Source organism: Bombyx mori, chromosome 19, assembly GCF_030269925.1.
Source record: "Bombyx mori chromosome 19, ASM3026992v2".
In the NCBI taxonomy this organism is placed as follows: Eukaryota; Metazoa; Arthropoda; class Insecta; order Lepidoptera; family Bombycidae; genus Bombyx; species Bombyx mori.
In genome coordinates, this window is record NC_085125.1 from 5,557,551 (window position 1) to 5,576,586 (window position 19,036).

The 19,036-nt window shown below is 37.3% G+C and overlaps 1 protein-coding gene across 22 annotated transcripts in view; it reads left to right on the plus strand.

The window, feature by feature from the left end:
- The window catches only part of LOC101745162 (potassium/sodium hyperpolarization-activated cyclic nucleotide-gated channel 2), a 271,145-nt gene that overhangs the window by 243,147 nt on the left and 8,962 nt on the right, over positions 1–19,036 (plus strand). For 15 of the 22 annotated variants that reach the window (XM_038017547.2, XM_038017550.2, XM_062673961.1 and 12 more), the window contains 2 exons: positions 18,611–18,774; positions 18,855–18,997. In XM_038017547.2, coding sequence (XP_037873475.1) covers positions 18,611–18,774; positions 18,855–18,997 — 307 coding nt within the window. The remainder of the gene's footprint in view (positions 1–18,610; positions 18,775–18,854; positions 18,998–19,036) is intronic. The other 7 variants (XM_038017548.2, XM_038017551.2, XM_062673971.1 and 4 more) reach the window with 1 other exon arrangement.

Genomic DNA, 19,036 nt, shown 5'->3' on the forward strand with positions numbered 1-19,036 from the left:
TTCAATGAAACAAATTCATATTTTGTAGTCGTGACAGTTTGTATTTATTAAGGACACAAATCATCTAAATTTCAACTGTTAAATTTAATTTATTAATTCCTTATTTTCTCGGTTGTGGCCAGGTATAATAAAATAAGTCAATATTGTTTTGTTGTATTCTCTACTTTGTTATCTTAAACTAAGGTACATTGGCTGTAACCTTCTTCCACATTCGCGTAGTTAGGTCACTGTATACTGTATCCTAGTTTCATATTCAATATTGCATGAGCTCTGTATCGACTTGCTCCAAAATTAGACTCCGTTCACATTGGAGATGTAATAAGGCGAAAGCTTTCGAATAAATATTACAGTATAATTATTACGTTACCTTCATGTACACATGCCACATATTATATGTTTAGTTAACTTTAACATATATTATATCAATTATTACGCCTTTTCATTTTTTTTTGTATTAATTGAAAAATACTATTATAAATTTTGCAAAACCTTTTTTCTATTTCATCTTTCTTATCACTTTCATCTTTGTGTACAAAGTTCACTAGTTAGGGACACTACAGTTCTACGCCATTGCGTACTGTCATGAGCTACGCTTCATTAAAAAACAATTGAATCAAATTGTTTTCATTTCTACTGTTGTAAAAAACCTTCAACTTACCTTCGAGCCAACCACATAAATGTGACTTGTCATTAGCAGGACATGCCATGAGCGCTTTTTCGTACCTTCATGCCATGCATGCCACGCCATTTTTTATTTTATAACGCGTCTTATGATTTTATTAACTTTTCTATTTAAAAGTACATGGATTACAAAACGTACCTATAACATATATTGCGATTGAAACTATCATTTCTTATGCCGTAGATAACATTTACGAAAAGTAATATGGGTACTACATAATAATATGTATAATAATATTTAAAACTAGCGACCCGCCCTCGCTTCGCTTCGGAAACATTAAAACACACATGAAACCAAAAAAAAAAAAAAAAAATTTAGCCTATGTTCATCAGGGACAATGTCGGCTTCTTCATTCAGAATTTTTCAAATCGGTCCAGTAGTTTCGGAGCCTATTCGAAACAAACAAACAAACAAATCTTTCCTCTTTATAATATTAGTATAGATAGTATCAAAGGTTATATAAATACATTCCTGGTGTATTGCTGGCTTCGTTTTCTTTTATTCAACTTAACGTCGTAAAAACATTGTGGACAGTATCAATGTCTTTTTTTTCAGTTGGCCATTGTGGATTGACTCTTACTGTATGTACGTTTCATATAAGCGGCGAGGCACTCATACATAAATATTATATATATTAGTATTACAGGTACGGATATTTCCCATTTGATATTTGTTTCTCTCACTCAATCTGGCGTAGGTAAATAATTTATCATTTTGGAATTTCATTTCATTACCTTTATATTCAAAGCGGGTGGAAATTAACATCCTACTCATCCTTAAAGCAAACCATTCGTGCATTTGTATCTGAAGGATGGGATATACTAATTTAATGCAATTTCTGTGTTCGCTTTACGCCCAAATCTGGGCGAAGACATTCCTTCAGATATTTATAGGCTTAATTAAAACTCCTTTTAGGATTTAATCTCACGTTTAATGTTTTTACATTACTTTATATCAATTACTGTTACAAATGGATGCCGTCTATACAAAAATAGACGGTCTTAGCACAATATTCAAATGTCGACTGTTATCCAGCTAGTATTCGGAATGTCGTTTATGATAAAATGAAAATAGTATACTGGAGATTAAATCATAAAAGTGGTTTTAATTATTTCTGTGACTTTCGATAACCAAAGATAATATAATAATAACCAAAGCAGGGTCCTCGTACATATTTTTACTGTTAATAATTATTAACCTAATTTTCTTTGTATGATATCCACAGATATTCAAATTTGCAAACACATAAATAAATAAAATAAAATATCCTTCCGTATCATAATATTTTCAATATTTCCCACTTTCATTACACATCATTATTTATTTAATTGCTGTACTTTTTATTTTTATTTGCTACAACAACTGACAAACACTAAAAGGTCAATAGACGTATAAAGCAAAACTAGAAGCAAGTAATTAACTCGAATATCACGAAACATATGAGACTGAAACTAAACATGAGTCGAGCTACGGGAAAGTTTTAATTAAATATGTCCACTGCACAACATATATGTATATCTGAATCAGTTTACCTAATAATCCGAAAGAAAACATATTAAAAGAATTGATTACTAACGTTTTCTATACGTAAATAATAAAGCTAACAAAATAATATTTTAAGAAATTAAATACATAGAATTAAAATTTTTATGACAGTAGTTAAGATGACGTAGTAATGAGATTCTATTAATAAGAAAACAGTAAAAAAGAGTTAGTCTTTACAGAAACAATGAGTTATATCGTTTTTATTAGGAACACTTCGAACATTAACAATAATAAGAATACAAGGAGCTTTTTTTTCTTTTTATAGCTTATATGTAGTGGACAACCTCACGGCCTGCACGGTGTTAAATGATTACCGGGGACCATAGACATAAAAAACATCCTCAACCCACCTTAAAACATGAGTTAAATTTCTCCACTTTTACAGTATAACGGCTGCTCTATCTACCCTTTAAACTGAAGCAGTAATGCATCACGGCAGAGTAGCGGTGCCGACTCGTCCGAACTCACAATAAGTCCCAGTTGTGAAAGCAATACCAGTTGATATATTGTACTCATAATGCATCAAAATGTACTATCAAGCTTTCACAACTAGGCTAGTAATTTTCAAAAAATCATAAGAGTAAAATACGTTGTTTATATTACTTATTATCGAATGGATCTAGAATGTTCTGCCATGAATTATGAATGAATTAACTAATCAAGAAACTATCGAAGTAATGTTAGTAATATTGCTAAATCTTTATCTCGTTATTTAATTACAATACAAAGTGTATTTGTTGTTATCATTTATAACGGCTATTTCCGCTTCACTGGCATTCAAATCTCGTATGGGCTATTCAAAGTTCAATCTTTAATAGTTTAGTTCCGACATTTTCATCTTCGACATTTGCATACGAAGCAGTTTCCTAGTTCTCAAATGGAACTTTTAAAAACATTTATCATTCATATCGCTTTGTTAAGTTTTCAATTATATTATATAGTACACTAGCGACCCGCCCTCGCTTCGCTTCGGAAACAGTAATTTATTATTGATTTCTCCACTATTTAATGGATGTTATCATACATAAAAACCTTCCTCTTCAATCACTCTATCTATTAAAAAAAAACGCATCAAAATCCGTTGCGTAGTTTTAAAGATTTAAGCATACATAAGGATATAGCGACAGAGAAAGCGACTTTGTTTTATACTATGTAGTGATTAACCAGTAACATTTAAAATATTTATCGTCATGTCGAACGGAATTATTAATTAGGTGAACTATCGGTAATCAGTTAGGTAGCCTATCATATATTTACTTGTGTTACTGTTTTGACATGCCTTTCAGCTTTATGAAAGTAGAAATAATGGAAAATAAATTGAGGTTGCTTATAATATATTTTTGCCTTAATTCCTGAGTGCCTGCCTTTTTTCGAAAGGATTACGTTAAATATTTGATGTTATATGTCCAAGTATATATACAAATATACAGGTCTCATATGATGACTATTATAGTAGTACCTTTTATGTTTATTGCTTAACTGTTATTATTTGTCTCGAATTAAGCAAAAATTTTAGAAAGTTTGTCATATATTACTATGCTAAATAAGCATTTATAAATATTTTAGATAGATTTATTTACGTAAACATTATATCTGTCAGAAATATTGAAAAAAAAGTAATTGGAATTATAAACAACTAAGTTAATATAACCACGGTCTATTTACTGATGGTTTTACCGGTGGTAGGACCTCTTGTGAGTCCGCGCGGGTAGGTACCACCACCCCGCCTATTTCTGCCGTGAAGTAGTAATGCCTTTCGGTTTGAAGGGTAGGGCAGCCGTTGTAACTATACTTGAGACCTTAAAGCTTATATCTCAAGGTGGGTGGCGCATTTACGTTGTAGATGTCTATGGGCTCCAGTAACCACTTAACACGAGGTGATCTGTGAGCTCCTCCACCCATCTAAGCAATAAAAAAAATTTAGAACAATGATGGCAACCCCCAATTAGTCGAGACAATCTTTGTAAAAAAAAGAACACTGCTTATTCCGGCAAACCAAACCAAATGAAGCATGAAAAACAAGCAAAAGGTCATTCATACCGAGAGAGGGCCCGAATCTCAAACAAACTGCCGGTTTCAATATTGACACGGCACCGCTTTCGTTACCGTTTCTGTTACACATTCTTCTATGTTCTACTTCATTTCCCGTTGAAAACCGTTCATATCTATATATTAATACGTGAAGCAAAAACTTTGTATCCCTTTTTACGAAAATTGCGCGGACCGAGAAGTACGAAATTTTCCACACTTATAGAGAATATAGAGAAGGAGAGCACAATGCTAATTTTTTTTTTAAATAATGCATAAAAGATACATTAAATCAATAAAGAAAACATTACACACACTACATACCATGTATTTGACGCACACACGCATGCATACATACTATTTATTTATTGTCAAACTTTTGTTCTTGACGTTTGTGGTCAGTTATCACATGTTCCGAGATGAGATTCTATTATAATGTGATTTATACTTCAACTCGAGTTTTATAGTGAAATAAATAAATTGAAAATTGTAATGCTCTGCAAAGAATTACGCGTCTTTTGCTGTCATTATTACTTAATAGTGTAATCTAAACAATTTCTTAATACTATAATAAAACTTCAATGTTTTGCTTTAAAATTATCAATTCGAATATAATCAAAATAAGTTCAAAAACGAAATCGTACTGTTTGAGTCTTAAATCATTGAAGTCTGAAAAATGACCTTCGCAAAGAAGGCTTTTTGTTTTATAATAACCGTAATATATTACGTAGCGTAGCTGTGTTTATTTTATTTTGTGACCTTGTTAACAAACTGCTGGCCTGGTTGATTTACCAACCTCGATTTCCGGTATTACGTCAGGAAATAAACTGCATTTTCAAATAAAAGAAAACCTACTTCAGTCAGATGAAGAAAAAACCAGCCTTGGAATTCATTTAATTTTAAAATTTCGTTAATACATTATTCCATTACACATTATGTTTCTCAATAGAATTTTCATCCGTTTCGCATAAATAAAAACTAGTCAAATGTAAAAAAACACAATGAAACGACGACAAAATATCGAAGGGAAATCGTTCATAAAACGATAGGCTTGCCGTCAGTCACAATGAATCATTTTTCATTTCCGTTTTGCTCGATCTACCTACGCCGCCATTACAGTGTAAAATGCAAGCGCTGTTAATTTAATTTTATGTTTTCTGAAACCGTTTCCATTGTAAGGTTCCATGATTGATATTATTATTATAGAGTACACAGTCGTGTAAATAATATAGTATAATGGTAATATCCGTATATGTATTTATGATTTAAACGTTCTATTTTTAAAAGCCCGTGACATTATTAAAAATCCCCACCCATTCTTTACATAATTTCTCGTGAAAACTAACTTATTAATTCACTTACGCGTTATCAAAAGCTCAAAGATTATCATTTTTTTTTTTTTTTTTTTTTTTTATTGCCTTTGTAGGCAGACGGGCATACGGCCCACCTGATGGTGAGTGGTTACCGTCGCCCATGGACTTCAGCAATGCCAGGGGCAGAGCCAAGCCGCTGCCTACCGCTTAATACTCTCCACAAGCCTCGTTTGAAGAAGGACATGTCATAGCGCTCGGGAAACACCGAGGAGGGGAGCTCATTCCATAGCCGGATGGTACGTGGCAAAAAAGATCTCTGGAAACGCACTGTGGATGACCGCAGTGGCTCCAGGTAGTATGGATGAACTCTACTCCGGTGGCGGGCGGTGCGATGGTAAAAACGAGATGTTGGTATCATCTCGAACAATTCCTCAGAGCACTCCCCATGGAACATACGGTATAAAATACAGAGGGAACCGAAGTCCCTCCGCAGACCCAGAGGCTCCAAACGATCCGAGAGAATGGGATTATCGACAATCCGAACGGCCCTCCTCTGTATGGAGTCAAATGGAAGAAGCTGGTATTTGGGAGCCCCGGCCCAGAGATGGGAGCAGTACTCCATGCGAGGCCGGACTTGTGCTTTATAAAGCAAAAGTCTTTGTCCAGGCGTGAAGTACCGCTTCGCTCTGTTAAGGACTCCCAGCATTTTGGACGCCAACTTGGCTTTGCCTTCCAAATGACTCCGAAACTGGACATCGCTCGAAACGTCGACCCCAAGTATCCCGATACTCTCGGAAGGTTGCAGGGATACTCCTTGGAATTGCGGCGCCATGACAAAGGGGTCCTTCTTCGCAGTGAACGCGCAAACTTGTGTCTTTATCGGGTTGAATTGAACCAAGTTCAATTCACCCCATTCGGAGACTCGCCCCAGAGAGTTCTCCACTTCAGACACAAGTTTTGATCGTCTCTCTTGCACCACGCTCCGAGAGAGACTCTGATGGCCGATATATCGCGCATCCCCCGTGCTATCATCTGCATAGCAATGCATGCCATCAATAGACAGCATGTCATTGATATACAGGATGAAAAGCGTGGGGGAGAGCACCGAACCTTGTGGAACGCCAGCGTTAATGGTCATGGTATCAGAACAGTCACCGTCTACAACGACCGTGATGCTCCGCCCATCCAAAAAGCTAGCGATCCACTTGCAGAGACCCTCGGGGATACCGTAAGATGGTAACTTCGATAGAAGTGCCCTATGCCAGACCCTGTCGAAGGCCTTCGCGATATCAAGGCTCACAGCAAGAGCCTCGCCCTTGCTCTCCAAGGCTTCAGCCCACCTGTGACTAAGGTATACAAGAAGATCGCCAGCTGAGCGACCGTGACGGAAACCGTACTGTCGGTCACTGATCAGCTGGCGATCCTCAAGATACTTCAGGAGTTGTGTGTTTATAATTCGCTCCATCACCTTGGAAAGCAAGGAAGTTATCGCGATAGGCCTGTAGCTCGATGGGTCCGACCGGTCACCCTTCTTGGGGATAGGGTGGACGTGGGCGGTCTTCCATGAAGACGGAACCCTGTTAGTGCAATAAGAGAGGCGATACAAACGCGTTAGCGCAGGTGTCAGCTCAGGGGCGCACGTTTTCAAAACCACTGCGGGGATGCCGTCTGGCCCACTCGACTTATGGACGTCCAGGAGTCGGAGCTCCCGCCTGACTGCACACTGTGTGAAGCAGATATCCGGCAGGGAGCTATCACACCGGGGGATGTTCGGTGGTGTGGCACCCCCGTCGTCCACAGTCGAGTTCGAGGCGAAGAGTTTGACCAGAAGGTCAGCCTTCTCTTTCGCGCTGTGGGCCAGACTGTCATCGGACTTGCGCAGTGGTGGGAGACTAGACCTGCAAAAGTTTCCTTCTGCAGCTTTGGCGAGCGACCAAAAAGCACGGCTCCCGGAGGGATAGCTCTTCAATCGCTCGCCAACTCTAGCAACGTGCTCCGACTTCGCCTTGGCAATTACCTTCTTGTAGGACCTGGAAGCGGCGTTATATTTCCGCCTTTCCCCTGAGATGTTAGGATCCCGACGTCTCCTGGCATTATCCCATGCCACGTATGCGGACCGCTTGAGGCGTGCAGCATCCCTGCTGGCATTGTTATACCAGGGTCTGCTGCGACCCCCAACGGGCACTTCAGAGGATGGAATAAACAATTCCATCCCCTGGAGCACCACGTCTTTAAGACGGTCCGCACAGACGTCAGGATCAGCAGAGGAAAAGCAGAGCCGCCCCCATGGGTAGGATGCGTAAAATTCACGCAATCCATCCCAATCTGCTGACATATACCGCCAAACTCTTCGATACCCGGTCGTCGTTCGACGATCAGGACGAGAGAGTGGTACGGCAGCACGAATAAGGCAGTGATCAGACGATCCAAGCGGAGCGTCGACCACCACACTGTATCCGGCCGGATCTGTGGTCAGCAGAAGGTCCAACAAAGAAAGCTCGTGCCCCTCGATATCTGGGACACGGGTGGGCTGTGTCACCAGCTGGGAGAAGCCGTAGGCCAAGGCGAAATCGTAGGCAGTCCGACCCGGGAGGTCAGTGGTTCTGGACCCCAACCACTCTTGGTGGTGAGCGTTAAAGTCTCCAAGAACCACCACCTCCGCAGATGGGTACTGCTCAAGCACGCGGTTAGTCCCCTCTTGCACATGCTCAAACAGAGCTGAACCTGCATCACTGCTGTGGGACCTGTACAGGCACGCGTAGATTCGGCTACGGCCCCCGTGATCTACGCGCAGCCACAAGAGGGACAGGTCCCGTTGTTCGAGGCCCCGAAGACGGCGACAACAGACATCAGCCCGGACGAATACGCACACCCCGGCTTTACGCAGGAAGTTGTGCTCCAATACGTAGCCGGGGTACTCAAGGTATGAGGTGTCATCCGGAGCAGATATCTGTGTCTCCGTTAAAAAAAGCAGGGCAGGCTGCGCCGTCTCAAGGTGGTGGTGTACGGCGTCAAGGTTGCTATGTAGGCCCCTGACATTGCTGAAATCCACATTATATGTGGAATGGGGAACCGCCTGTGAAACCCTTTTCTTTTTTTTTGTCGACTTCATAGTTGTTCAATTTTCGGAGAGTAGGATTAGGAGAGGTAGGGTGTTGGAGGTGAGACCGAGGCAACACCTGAATGAAGCGCGGAACATAGTACGTGCTCGACCACGGATTGCGTGAGAGACCGACGCAGGGCATGGAAGGGCCCCCAGTCCACTCTGCATGCGATCGCCGGGATCCACTCCGGTCTCCGACTCCGGCACGACGACCGCACGACAGGATTTTACACCGGTTGGCGGGACAGCTTCCCGGGGCGGAGTTTAGTAGAGACACCCGGGTTCAGGTCCCCTACTGACCGGCGGGCGGCAGCGGGTACCGTTTCACTGGGTCTCCCTATACCCCCGTCAAACACTCACGCCCCGTGAGTTCGCACGCACGTCTGCTCCGCAAGTTCTAGGCGTCACCAAGACTTACCCCCAACAAGGAAAGGGAAAGGGAAGGGATAGAACTGGCTCTCCAACCCACACGCCGGAACACAGCTAGGCTATTTGGCGGCGGACTCTAGTTGGAGGGTGGTCGCCAGCCAGTCGGACTAGGTCCTACCACCGGTTATGTTTTCGGCTCCCGTTTAGCACCACCCAGGGGTCACTTGTAGGGAATCGCGGGTTAAACCTACGGAAGCGGGAAGCACCAACCCCCAAAATCTAATCTATCTATACTTCTATACTAATATTATAAAGAGGAAAGATTTGTTTGTTTGTTGAAATTGAATTGATCGAATTGATCGACATAGGCTATAATCTTTTTTGAAAAAATTAGGAATGCTTACTAAAACTCCAATAACGTAACCCAAGGTGTAAAAAAATTACCTAAAATATTGTTTACATCGCGTGCCCTGCGAAAACTATTGATGATAGAATAAAATAATGTACTACGACTTTGTAGAACACATTATTATTTACAAAAAGTGTCGCGACAGCATATGTCTAACCATTATAATTGTGCCGCAATAAGTGTTCTTTAATTTAAAAAATAAAACAACGTCAAACATCGTTGAAATTTTTGCTAAATACCCGAGCGGAGCCGGAGCGGGCCGCTAATAATTAATATTTAAGAACAATTCAACACCGGATAGACTGTGAACTCGTTCACGCATCCTAAGTAAGCCTAGTATTTAGTAAATAAATAATAAACATAAGTATCCTAGTTTCTATTCAAATTTTCAGTCATTTGTTTTCAACTAAGGTTTTGTTAGGATGGTTAACTAAAAATCTTATGCAATCTTAAAAATAACTGCTAAGAAACAAACAGCTAATAATATTTAAAACCTATATTTCCGACGTCCTAAAGTCATACAATTTTTTAAAATTACAGTACATTATAATTACAATACAACAATTATATGATCACAAATCTTAACACCAAACTAAACGTCGTCGTGGCCTAAAGAATAAGACGTCCGGTGCATTCGTATCTAGCGATGCAACGGTTTTCGAATCCCGTAAGCAAGTACCTACCAATTTTTCTAATGAAATACGTACTTAGTAAATGTTCACGATTGACTTCGACGGTGAAGTAATAACATCGTATAATAAAAATCAAACCCGCAAAATTATAATTAGCGTAATTACTGGTGGTAGGAACTCTTGTGAGTCCGCATGGGTAGGTACCACCACCCTGCTCATTTCTGTCGTGAAGCAGTAATGCATTTCGGTTTGAAGAGTGGGGCAGCCGTTGTAACTATACTGAGACCTTAGAACTTATATCTCAAGGTGGATGGCTCATTTACGTTGTAGATGTCTATGGGCTCCAGTAACCACTTAACACCAGGTGCGCTGTGAGCTCGTCCACATATGTAAGGAATGAAAAAAAACATCTTCGACAATTTCCTAAATGATACAAAGTTGCATTCGATATCTAAGAAAAAAACTACTTACAAAAACAATTTTGTTGAAATCTTAGATATTCTCTTTATGTTATCTCCAGCAGAAACTTAATGAAGTGAAGTCGTACAGAAACGCATTGCAATATTGTACCAAGTGACGTCAGACAATGGAAGCATCAACACAGACTATAACTTAGTAATTCAGTAAATGTCCATAAAGTATGGAGAACGTTCGCATTGAAGACTAGTTGCGTAATTTTCGTAGGATCGATATCAATTCGGCTGTTACACAAACTTTAGTCTATGACAGATTTCTTTCGTTCATGTCTAGAATTCGAAATTTGATTGTTACGCGAGATAACTACTAAAATTCCGCCTTTGTTATTGAAGAATAGTAAGATACTAAAATAAATAAATAAAGTATTTTATTTTAAACGTATTTTTACAAAGCATTTTACAATCCCTAAATTGACAAATTCACCAAGTCTTATAAGCCATAGACATAATACTCATATCAATATTTGGGAGTAGTAGATGAACTTAGCTCCTAATTAACCTTTTGGAGATATGAATAAAAATGTATTTTTTTAATCCTTCGTCGCTAATCGTCAAAACGTTAATCTAAAATTGAGAAATTGAAAGACATACTAGAATCCAATTGTTTGTTTAAACATTATTAGAAAAATCTATATCACAATTTGATAAAAAAAACAAAAAGGCTTTATATGAATTAAAATCAATTCCTTGACACGTTTACTAAGAAAACATTCATTTAACACATTTACACTAAAACCAGAGTCACGACTTGGCGACAAATTTAAAGATCAGGAACTCCTCAATTAGATCAAATTTTATGCAATTTATGTATCACAAAAACAAATTTGAAACGATATCAGATGTTATTAGATATATTACATTGAAAACTTTTCCGTTGAGATTGAAATCCATTAGCTATGTAATAAAATCTACGAAGTGATATTAATAAATTTTCTCTTAATTATTATACTTAACTGGATTAAATTAAATATTGATATTGTGAAAATCCTACTTTTTTTTTCTCAAGTTGAACCAAAACATGTTTTGCTTTTTATTTCGAGATAAAAATGATTTTGTTTGGACCTTAAATACGTACGTGTTCACTTCAAATATGCGACTTTATCGCGATTTACTACCACTTGAATAACTAACTGCATGATCATAAGTTTAAAGGATTTTTTTCACCTTACTTTTTTCTTACGCCGCCACTTATGATAAGTATATTTTCTAGAACACACCTTCAAGTGCTCTGTACAACTTTTTCTTCGATTTTTTTTGTTAAACATGAACAGTTTCAAAAATAGAACTTTTCTACTGATTCGTGCCTCAACAATGGCTTACATTTTATTGTTTTAAAAGAAATCCAGCTACACTTAGGTGGCTTACTCCCAACACAAGAACCTACTCGACGTTCAAGAATTCTCAAGCATCCACCAACCTCGTCAACTGAATTTCCTTTCTTTCAACACCTCCCCTTCGGTTATAGACTTTATGTATCGAACATTACAATCTCAATGCTGATATAATGCCTCTTGAGTTATAATATTGAAAAGCGTCGTTGAGTATTCTGGAGAAATTATCTAGATTTACAACTTTAATACGAAGACAATGGGTACGGGAAAATGCGTTGTTAAAGATCGTTGTCGTCATCTTTAATGATAACGTCGACAAAGGAGTAATGATGATGTTAGCAAAATAGTAATAAAAAAGGTTTGTTGAACATCTAATAATTGTAACAGCTACATAAATATTAGTATTTGAAGATTCGTTGCTAGCTTATTCTATGCCCTTAAACATTACTTATCAGATTCATTTGTTATTCTGCGATTTTTTTTACATTTCATGGTACGATTCTGGTATATTATTATAATATAATAATATCATATAAAGAACGTATATTATGCGACGAATCGTGTCAACAAATGTGTTGTGTGTAAGTAGGCAGTAGTCAATTACTGCAGCTTCATATAATTTATGTCTTCTTTTTTGTGTGTACATAAATAAATAAATAAATAAAAAACAAATTGTCCATGGAACAGAATTTAATTTAAAAATTGAATGAACTTAATATACTAAATACGGTACTAATTTTAAACACGGTCCGTCAATAATTACCCATATCCTCTATACTTAACCTTTACTTTATACTTTTTAAAAGTTTAGTTTTAAGTCCATACCATACTTTCAAAGATATAAATACTTTAGACAAAACCAATCGGTTCTATCTTTGAGCTATCTCTGATAAACAGATATGCCGAGCAGTAACAAAAAAAAAGGTGTTACAACAATCGTAAAAATGAATATCTATACATTTTGAAGACATTTTTGGAACCACGAGAACACTTCCCTCGTGAACCTTTTGATCTCATCACAAAAACAGCACTTCGTCACGCAAGACCAAGAGCCCTCTGAAACATGCCGACGATGAAAATCATACATTGTGCCCGTAAAAATTGTAATAAGTTTCTGACAAAAAAAATCAATGAAAATTTTTTGTACTCTCTCTGGATTGGCTCGAAACTATGTTCTTGTTGTAACGATCGTAGACAGCCGAACATATAGTCAACCTAGTGGTGAATAGTTACCATTTTTTTCTCTCTATGCTGGTAGACTTGAGAGGCTATGCCAGCGTAACCTAACAAGTAGGTGAGCTCACGGGACTCAAATCTGACGACGTTGCCAACACTAATCCTAGCTAGAGTAGTGCTTTGCAGAATCTACCACCGGATCGGAACGCGAACCATTGAGAAGATCCGGCGAGTAACTCAGTGGGCTGTGTTTGTGGGTTAATTTACTCGCGGAGCCTTTCGTCGCAAGCGACTGGTTCGACGGGAACGGATGACCGGAGTCACCAATGCTCATGGTAGTTAGCAATGCCAGGACCAAACCGCTGCTTACTTGTATAATACTTACAATTTCATGTTCAAACATAGCTTTTCAATACACAAAGGCCTACATTATATTATACGCAAACTCCTAATAAATTAATACTAAACCTAAGCCAATAATATCACACTGTAATGCTTTGACGTTGTCTATGCTAACAGCAATATGAGCAAGATATTCTGTTTATCCAGAGCTCCGTACATGTCAGCCAAGCATTATCCTATTATGCAAAACCTCCAGCAAGCGTGACTCAATTTCGGCCATCCAAAATTCACATGTGTATTCTAAGTTTGTCAACCGTGAATACCGAGTCCAAAGTATCGCGTACCTATTGTGAATTTACTAGTTACTCTCACGAAATAAAGAGAGTTTCGAAAAACATTTCATGTTTGGAATACTCTTTCATTTGACTATGCAATTGAAAAAAAATTTAATTTCACAGTGTAATAAAATGCTCTGTAACCTACACACCCTTAGTTCAACCTTTAATATGTAGTATCGGATACCAGTATTGTCTCTCGGACAACCCATTCTTCGTAAACTTGCAGAAAAGCATTTAAAAAATAACCAATACACTTAGATTGATCATGAAAATCCATGAAAATTTAAAGTCGATGAGAAACATACAGTAGGAAACTCATAATTGTTCCTTCAGCGAGCTTCCTTTGTACAGCTTAAAATTATTTGGGTACTCAAAATACGGCTTTAGCTGCGTCAAATTTTCTCTTTGAATCACTGCTTCAAAAAATATAAAATTATCATGGTAGTATACATCTGTCAAAAATTTCTTATTTAATTAAGTTTCTTAAAAAAAAATTGTACCTAATGTAACTATGTGCATAACAGATTTATGATCAACTTCATTACGTGTGACGGCATTCCGGGCTAAAATCTTACGATAACACACGACAATTAGGTAACTACATGACATCGTGTGTTGTTTTTGATGACAACAATTTTTATTTATCGATACGAAACAAATAAATTGAGTTAAAAAATCTATAACGTTCAAACATAAAGATGACGCTAATAGAAAAATTGTAGTCATCTGATTTTTTCTGGCCTCCAAAAATATTCACAAAAGCAATATTGTTAGTTTGTTTTAGTATGCATTTTTGTACACTTATTTTTTCAAATAATCCTTATTCGATGTGTGAAATACATTGTGTGAAGTTTCATTGGTTCGTATTTCGAAATCCCCTTAATTTTAACTCATTTTCTATTTAATAGAATCTTTTGTACGAAATTACCGTCCATACAGGTACCATTAATAAAGTAGTGCGTGCAATGTCGTGTAAATTTTTAATGAAGTACATTGTAATATACTCTGGTATTTGAAAAACTGTGGTCTTGTAGCAATGAACTTGTTTTTAAATTAGTAGCTGCAATGGAATTTTAACTTCACATATGTATCCTAGAACTCTGATACAATGATAGGCGATTTATCTACAATTTAATACCTTACCTTGAGCTATAGTCTCTGATAAACAGATATGCCGAGCAGTAACAAAAAAAAAGGTGTTACAACAATCGTAAAAATTGATATATATTTTGAAGACATTTTTCACGAGAACACTTCCCTCGTGAACCTTTTGATCTCATCACAAAAACAGCACTTTATAAATATTAAGTTTGCGCTACATTAACTCTGCTTAATCAGACATTCGAAGGATTTAACAATAATACCAGCTACGTCATCCCATCGATGAAAGTTTTCGACGTTTGTTTGATTCCTGTTGAAATTCTCTTGATCCGCTTAAATTTCATCCTTATCATTTCTATATTTATTTAATGTTAATAAACAAAGACAATTAATGTACTAACCACTTCGTGTACCAATGTGTTTTAGTACATTTCAGTGAATCAGTTTTGATTTACTGTGAGATAAAAGACACACTAAATTATTTCATAGAAAATGTACTATTTTCATACTGAATTGCAACAAGATCGTTTTTGTGGCTTTGACGTAAAAACGTAAAAGTTTACTTTCGCGTTAATAATATTATTATTTGCTATTTAGCTTATAATAATCACTGTTTATAGAAGGCAATTCAACTGTGATCCATGACATTGAACAATAAAAACATCGGCAAATGGTTACTAGGCATTTGCTAACGCAGCTTAGGTATTTAGAAATGGTTTATTCATTTAAAAATCTGCATAGCTATTGCATTATTTCGTATGATTTATAATAAAAATAATCATTGGTCACACTTCAAGTTGCCTCTGGTAAAACACCGCTCTCCTCTTTTGTGTCCAATTGAAAAAGAAATAAGCAAACTCATATTTCACAATTTCCACCTAAGTATACGTTATAAATCAAACGACATCATTAATTTTTCTATTCGAATTCAAAACAGCTTTCGAACCCATTGTAATTTTTTATTCAACAATCAAAACAAAATAACAAGATAAAAGTCATCCGCGGCACAATAAGAAAGTCACGCGATATACATATTATTATCAGGCGATGCGAGTTGCGAGCATACCTTGGTTCGAATCGTAGGACTGTAAGTAACATTATTTTTCTATGTAATTACTAATTAAGTACTGGTACATAAACGACTTTGACAGTAGAGGACAATTTTTTTATTTTTTTATTGCTTAGATGGGTGGACTAGCTCACAGCCCACCTGGTGTTAAGTGGTTACTGGAGCCCATAGACAGCCATAACGTAAATGCGCCACGCACCTTGAGATATAAGTTCTAAGGTCTCAGTATAGTTACAACGGCTGCCCCACCCTTCAAACCGAAACGCATTACTGCTTCACGGCAGAAATAGGCAGGGTGGTGGTACCTACCCGTGCGGACTCACAAGAGGTCCCACCACCAGTAAAAATTTCTTTATTGCTAGGTCGTGTCTAATTTTAAATGTTCACCACTCGATGCACAATACTTTCCCACGTCTTCCTATCCTCGGCGGTCTTTACAGACTCGGTTATTGGCAGGTCAGTGAGCGTCTTTACTAGATCAGACCAGCGGGTAGGTGAGCGTCCGCGTGATCTTCTCCCGTCAACTTGACCAACTACCATCAGCTTCTCTAAGTTATCGCCTCTACGAGCGATGTGACCGATCTACGTGAGAATACGTTAGAAGCACACAGCGGACAGCCTTGTTGCAACGAGCTCTTTCAGAATGGATAAGTTGGTTCGGCATGCTATCTATGGAATTCGCAACATCCGTCTCCAACACCACATTTCAGTGTTTACTGTTAATCGGGCGTATTGTAAACCCACACAGGATATATATGCATATCACCGTCCTGTTTGTTTCTGACTCGGTGCTTTTAGTGGTGGTCACCGTTCTCATTGAAGCCGTCGAATGCGACGAAGTGTTCGTCGTGAAAATTAACCCGCAGACACAGCCCACTGAGTTTATCACTGGGTCGTCTCAGTCGGCCGCGATTCCGATCTTCCGACACTGCCCTTGCTGGGGCTAGTGTTAACAAACTCACGAAGCTGAGCACCGTGAGCTCAAAAAAGTTCTGAACCAAAAGAGGATATTCATCTTTACATGTCTTCTCACTTCAAGATTCATGGCTATGTTCGTGTTATTACCACCATCACCACCGCCTGTGGGCTTGGTATTCCGCACATCATTTCATTATAAAGAGTTTCACCTGCACAACTGCAGCGTAAATAAAAATCTGAAAAGCTTAAAATTTAAACGATACGACTAACTTCACTTTATTTGAAACTACAGAACCATGCATATACAAGTACTATGCAGTAACTCGTTTTACCGCTCAATTTTCCCTATATCCATTAAACTCAAACTACTCATACTTATGGATGAACACTAAAGGTATTTTCAAATCACCATAAACCCACGTATCCTGTGCAGAATGAAGCATTACTTTAACAATCATTTCTTTATAGACCATTTCGAGTCATGTCATAAGCAAAATCCATAATGGGAGGCTACCTAAAATTCTTGCCGGAACACGACAGGTACTTCGCAAAACCTACTGCATTAATTAATCTTTCTTTTGTCTCAGTGAAAGCGTGCTCTTTGAAGATGTTCGTAATTAAATTTTAATCCTAACCTATTCATCTTGGAACACTTCGCATTTAATTTCATTTCGCGCATTGTAACCTCAAAAACTAAGCACGTGAGTTTAAAAAATAATAATATTATAATAAATTCATACCATTACATTCATTCATACATTCATTCACTCATACCAAACCATATAAATTAAAATCTTAAAATACAAATTTAATAAAACAACATTTAAGTCTTATTAATAAAGTTTATAATTATAATTTTTTACTTACAAAAGTAGACACTTCTTGTTTGCCTTTTGAATTTACAAGTCAACCTCATATATTGGTACAATATAATGCTATCTTTAGGCATCTACGAGATTATTCACTATGCATAATTTAATTAAAAATAACGTACAAATCATAGAATTACGTATAATGAATATAATAGACACATTTATGTGTTTAAATCGTATTGAAGTCTGAAACGGCATGTTTATTCATGCCACTGCCATTCCAACGCATCACAATGGGCAATACATTGAATTAAAGCTAATTAAACCAATAGGTATTTATGTTGCATCCTGATATTACTGCGTCGAATTCCCGTTAGAATCAAATGCAAAACGTATGTCGTATATCATTCTAAATATTTGATTTGATGACATTACGATATCTAATAGAATATTGACTATTTGAGGCAATTTTACGGATTTATCTCGTTTCTATCTTTTTTGTTTGTCGCTAAAATACGTGGACGAGCTCACGGCTAACCTGGTGTTATACCAATGCCCATATACATCAACAACCGCCACCCACCTTGAGACTTGAGTACTAAGTCTCAATTTCTACAATACGACGGCTGCCCCAGCCGTCAAACCGAAACTTATTATTGCTTCACAATAGAAAGCCATCTACTTAAAGAAAAATATTTTTTATAAAGCTTTTTGGGTATTTTACACATACAACAACAAGTTTCGGTTTCCTAATTATGTTTTGATATTAGGTACTCCGAATCTAATTTTTTTGTACACTTTTCCACTCAAATATACTGTAAGAGGTTTGCGACAAAAAAATTCATCGAATTTCGTAAAAAATTGCAATATCGTTTTTTATTTGAAGTTTCAGAACAATGATGCTCAAATGCTCTTTTCACTTATTCGAAATGATGATTTTACAATGATTTTATTTGTTTTTTACAGATTTTACTGGGACTTATGCATGCTGCTACTTCTTGTGGCGAATTTAATCATCCTACCAGTTGCCATCTCCTTCTTCAACGATGACCTTAGCACGCGCTGGATTGCCTTCAATTGTCTGTCCGATACCATATTTCTAATAGATATCGTTGTTAATTTTAGAACAGGTAATCTTTTATCCAATTGATCAATTTCTGGACGCATTTCATAAATCAAATGCTGCAATAACTTTTTTATATTATTACAGGAATAATGCAACAAGATAATGCAGAGCAAGTAATACTAGATCCAAAGTTAATAGCGAAACACTATTTGAGGACTTGGTTCTTCCTGGACCTCATCTCTAGTATACCACTAGATTATATATTTTTGATCTTCAATCAGGTAAACGTACGTTGCAATTTGGCCGTGTTGTTCTTATTACTAGTT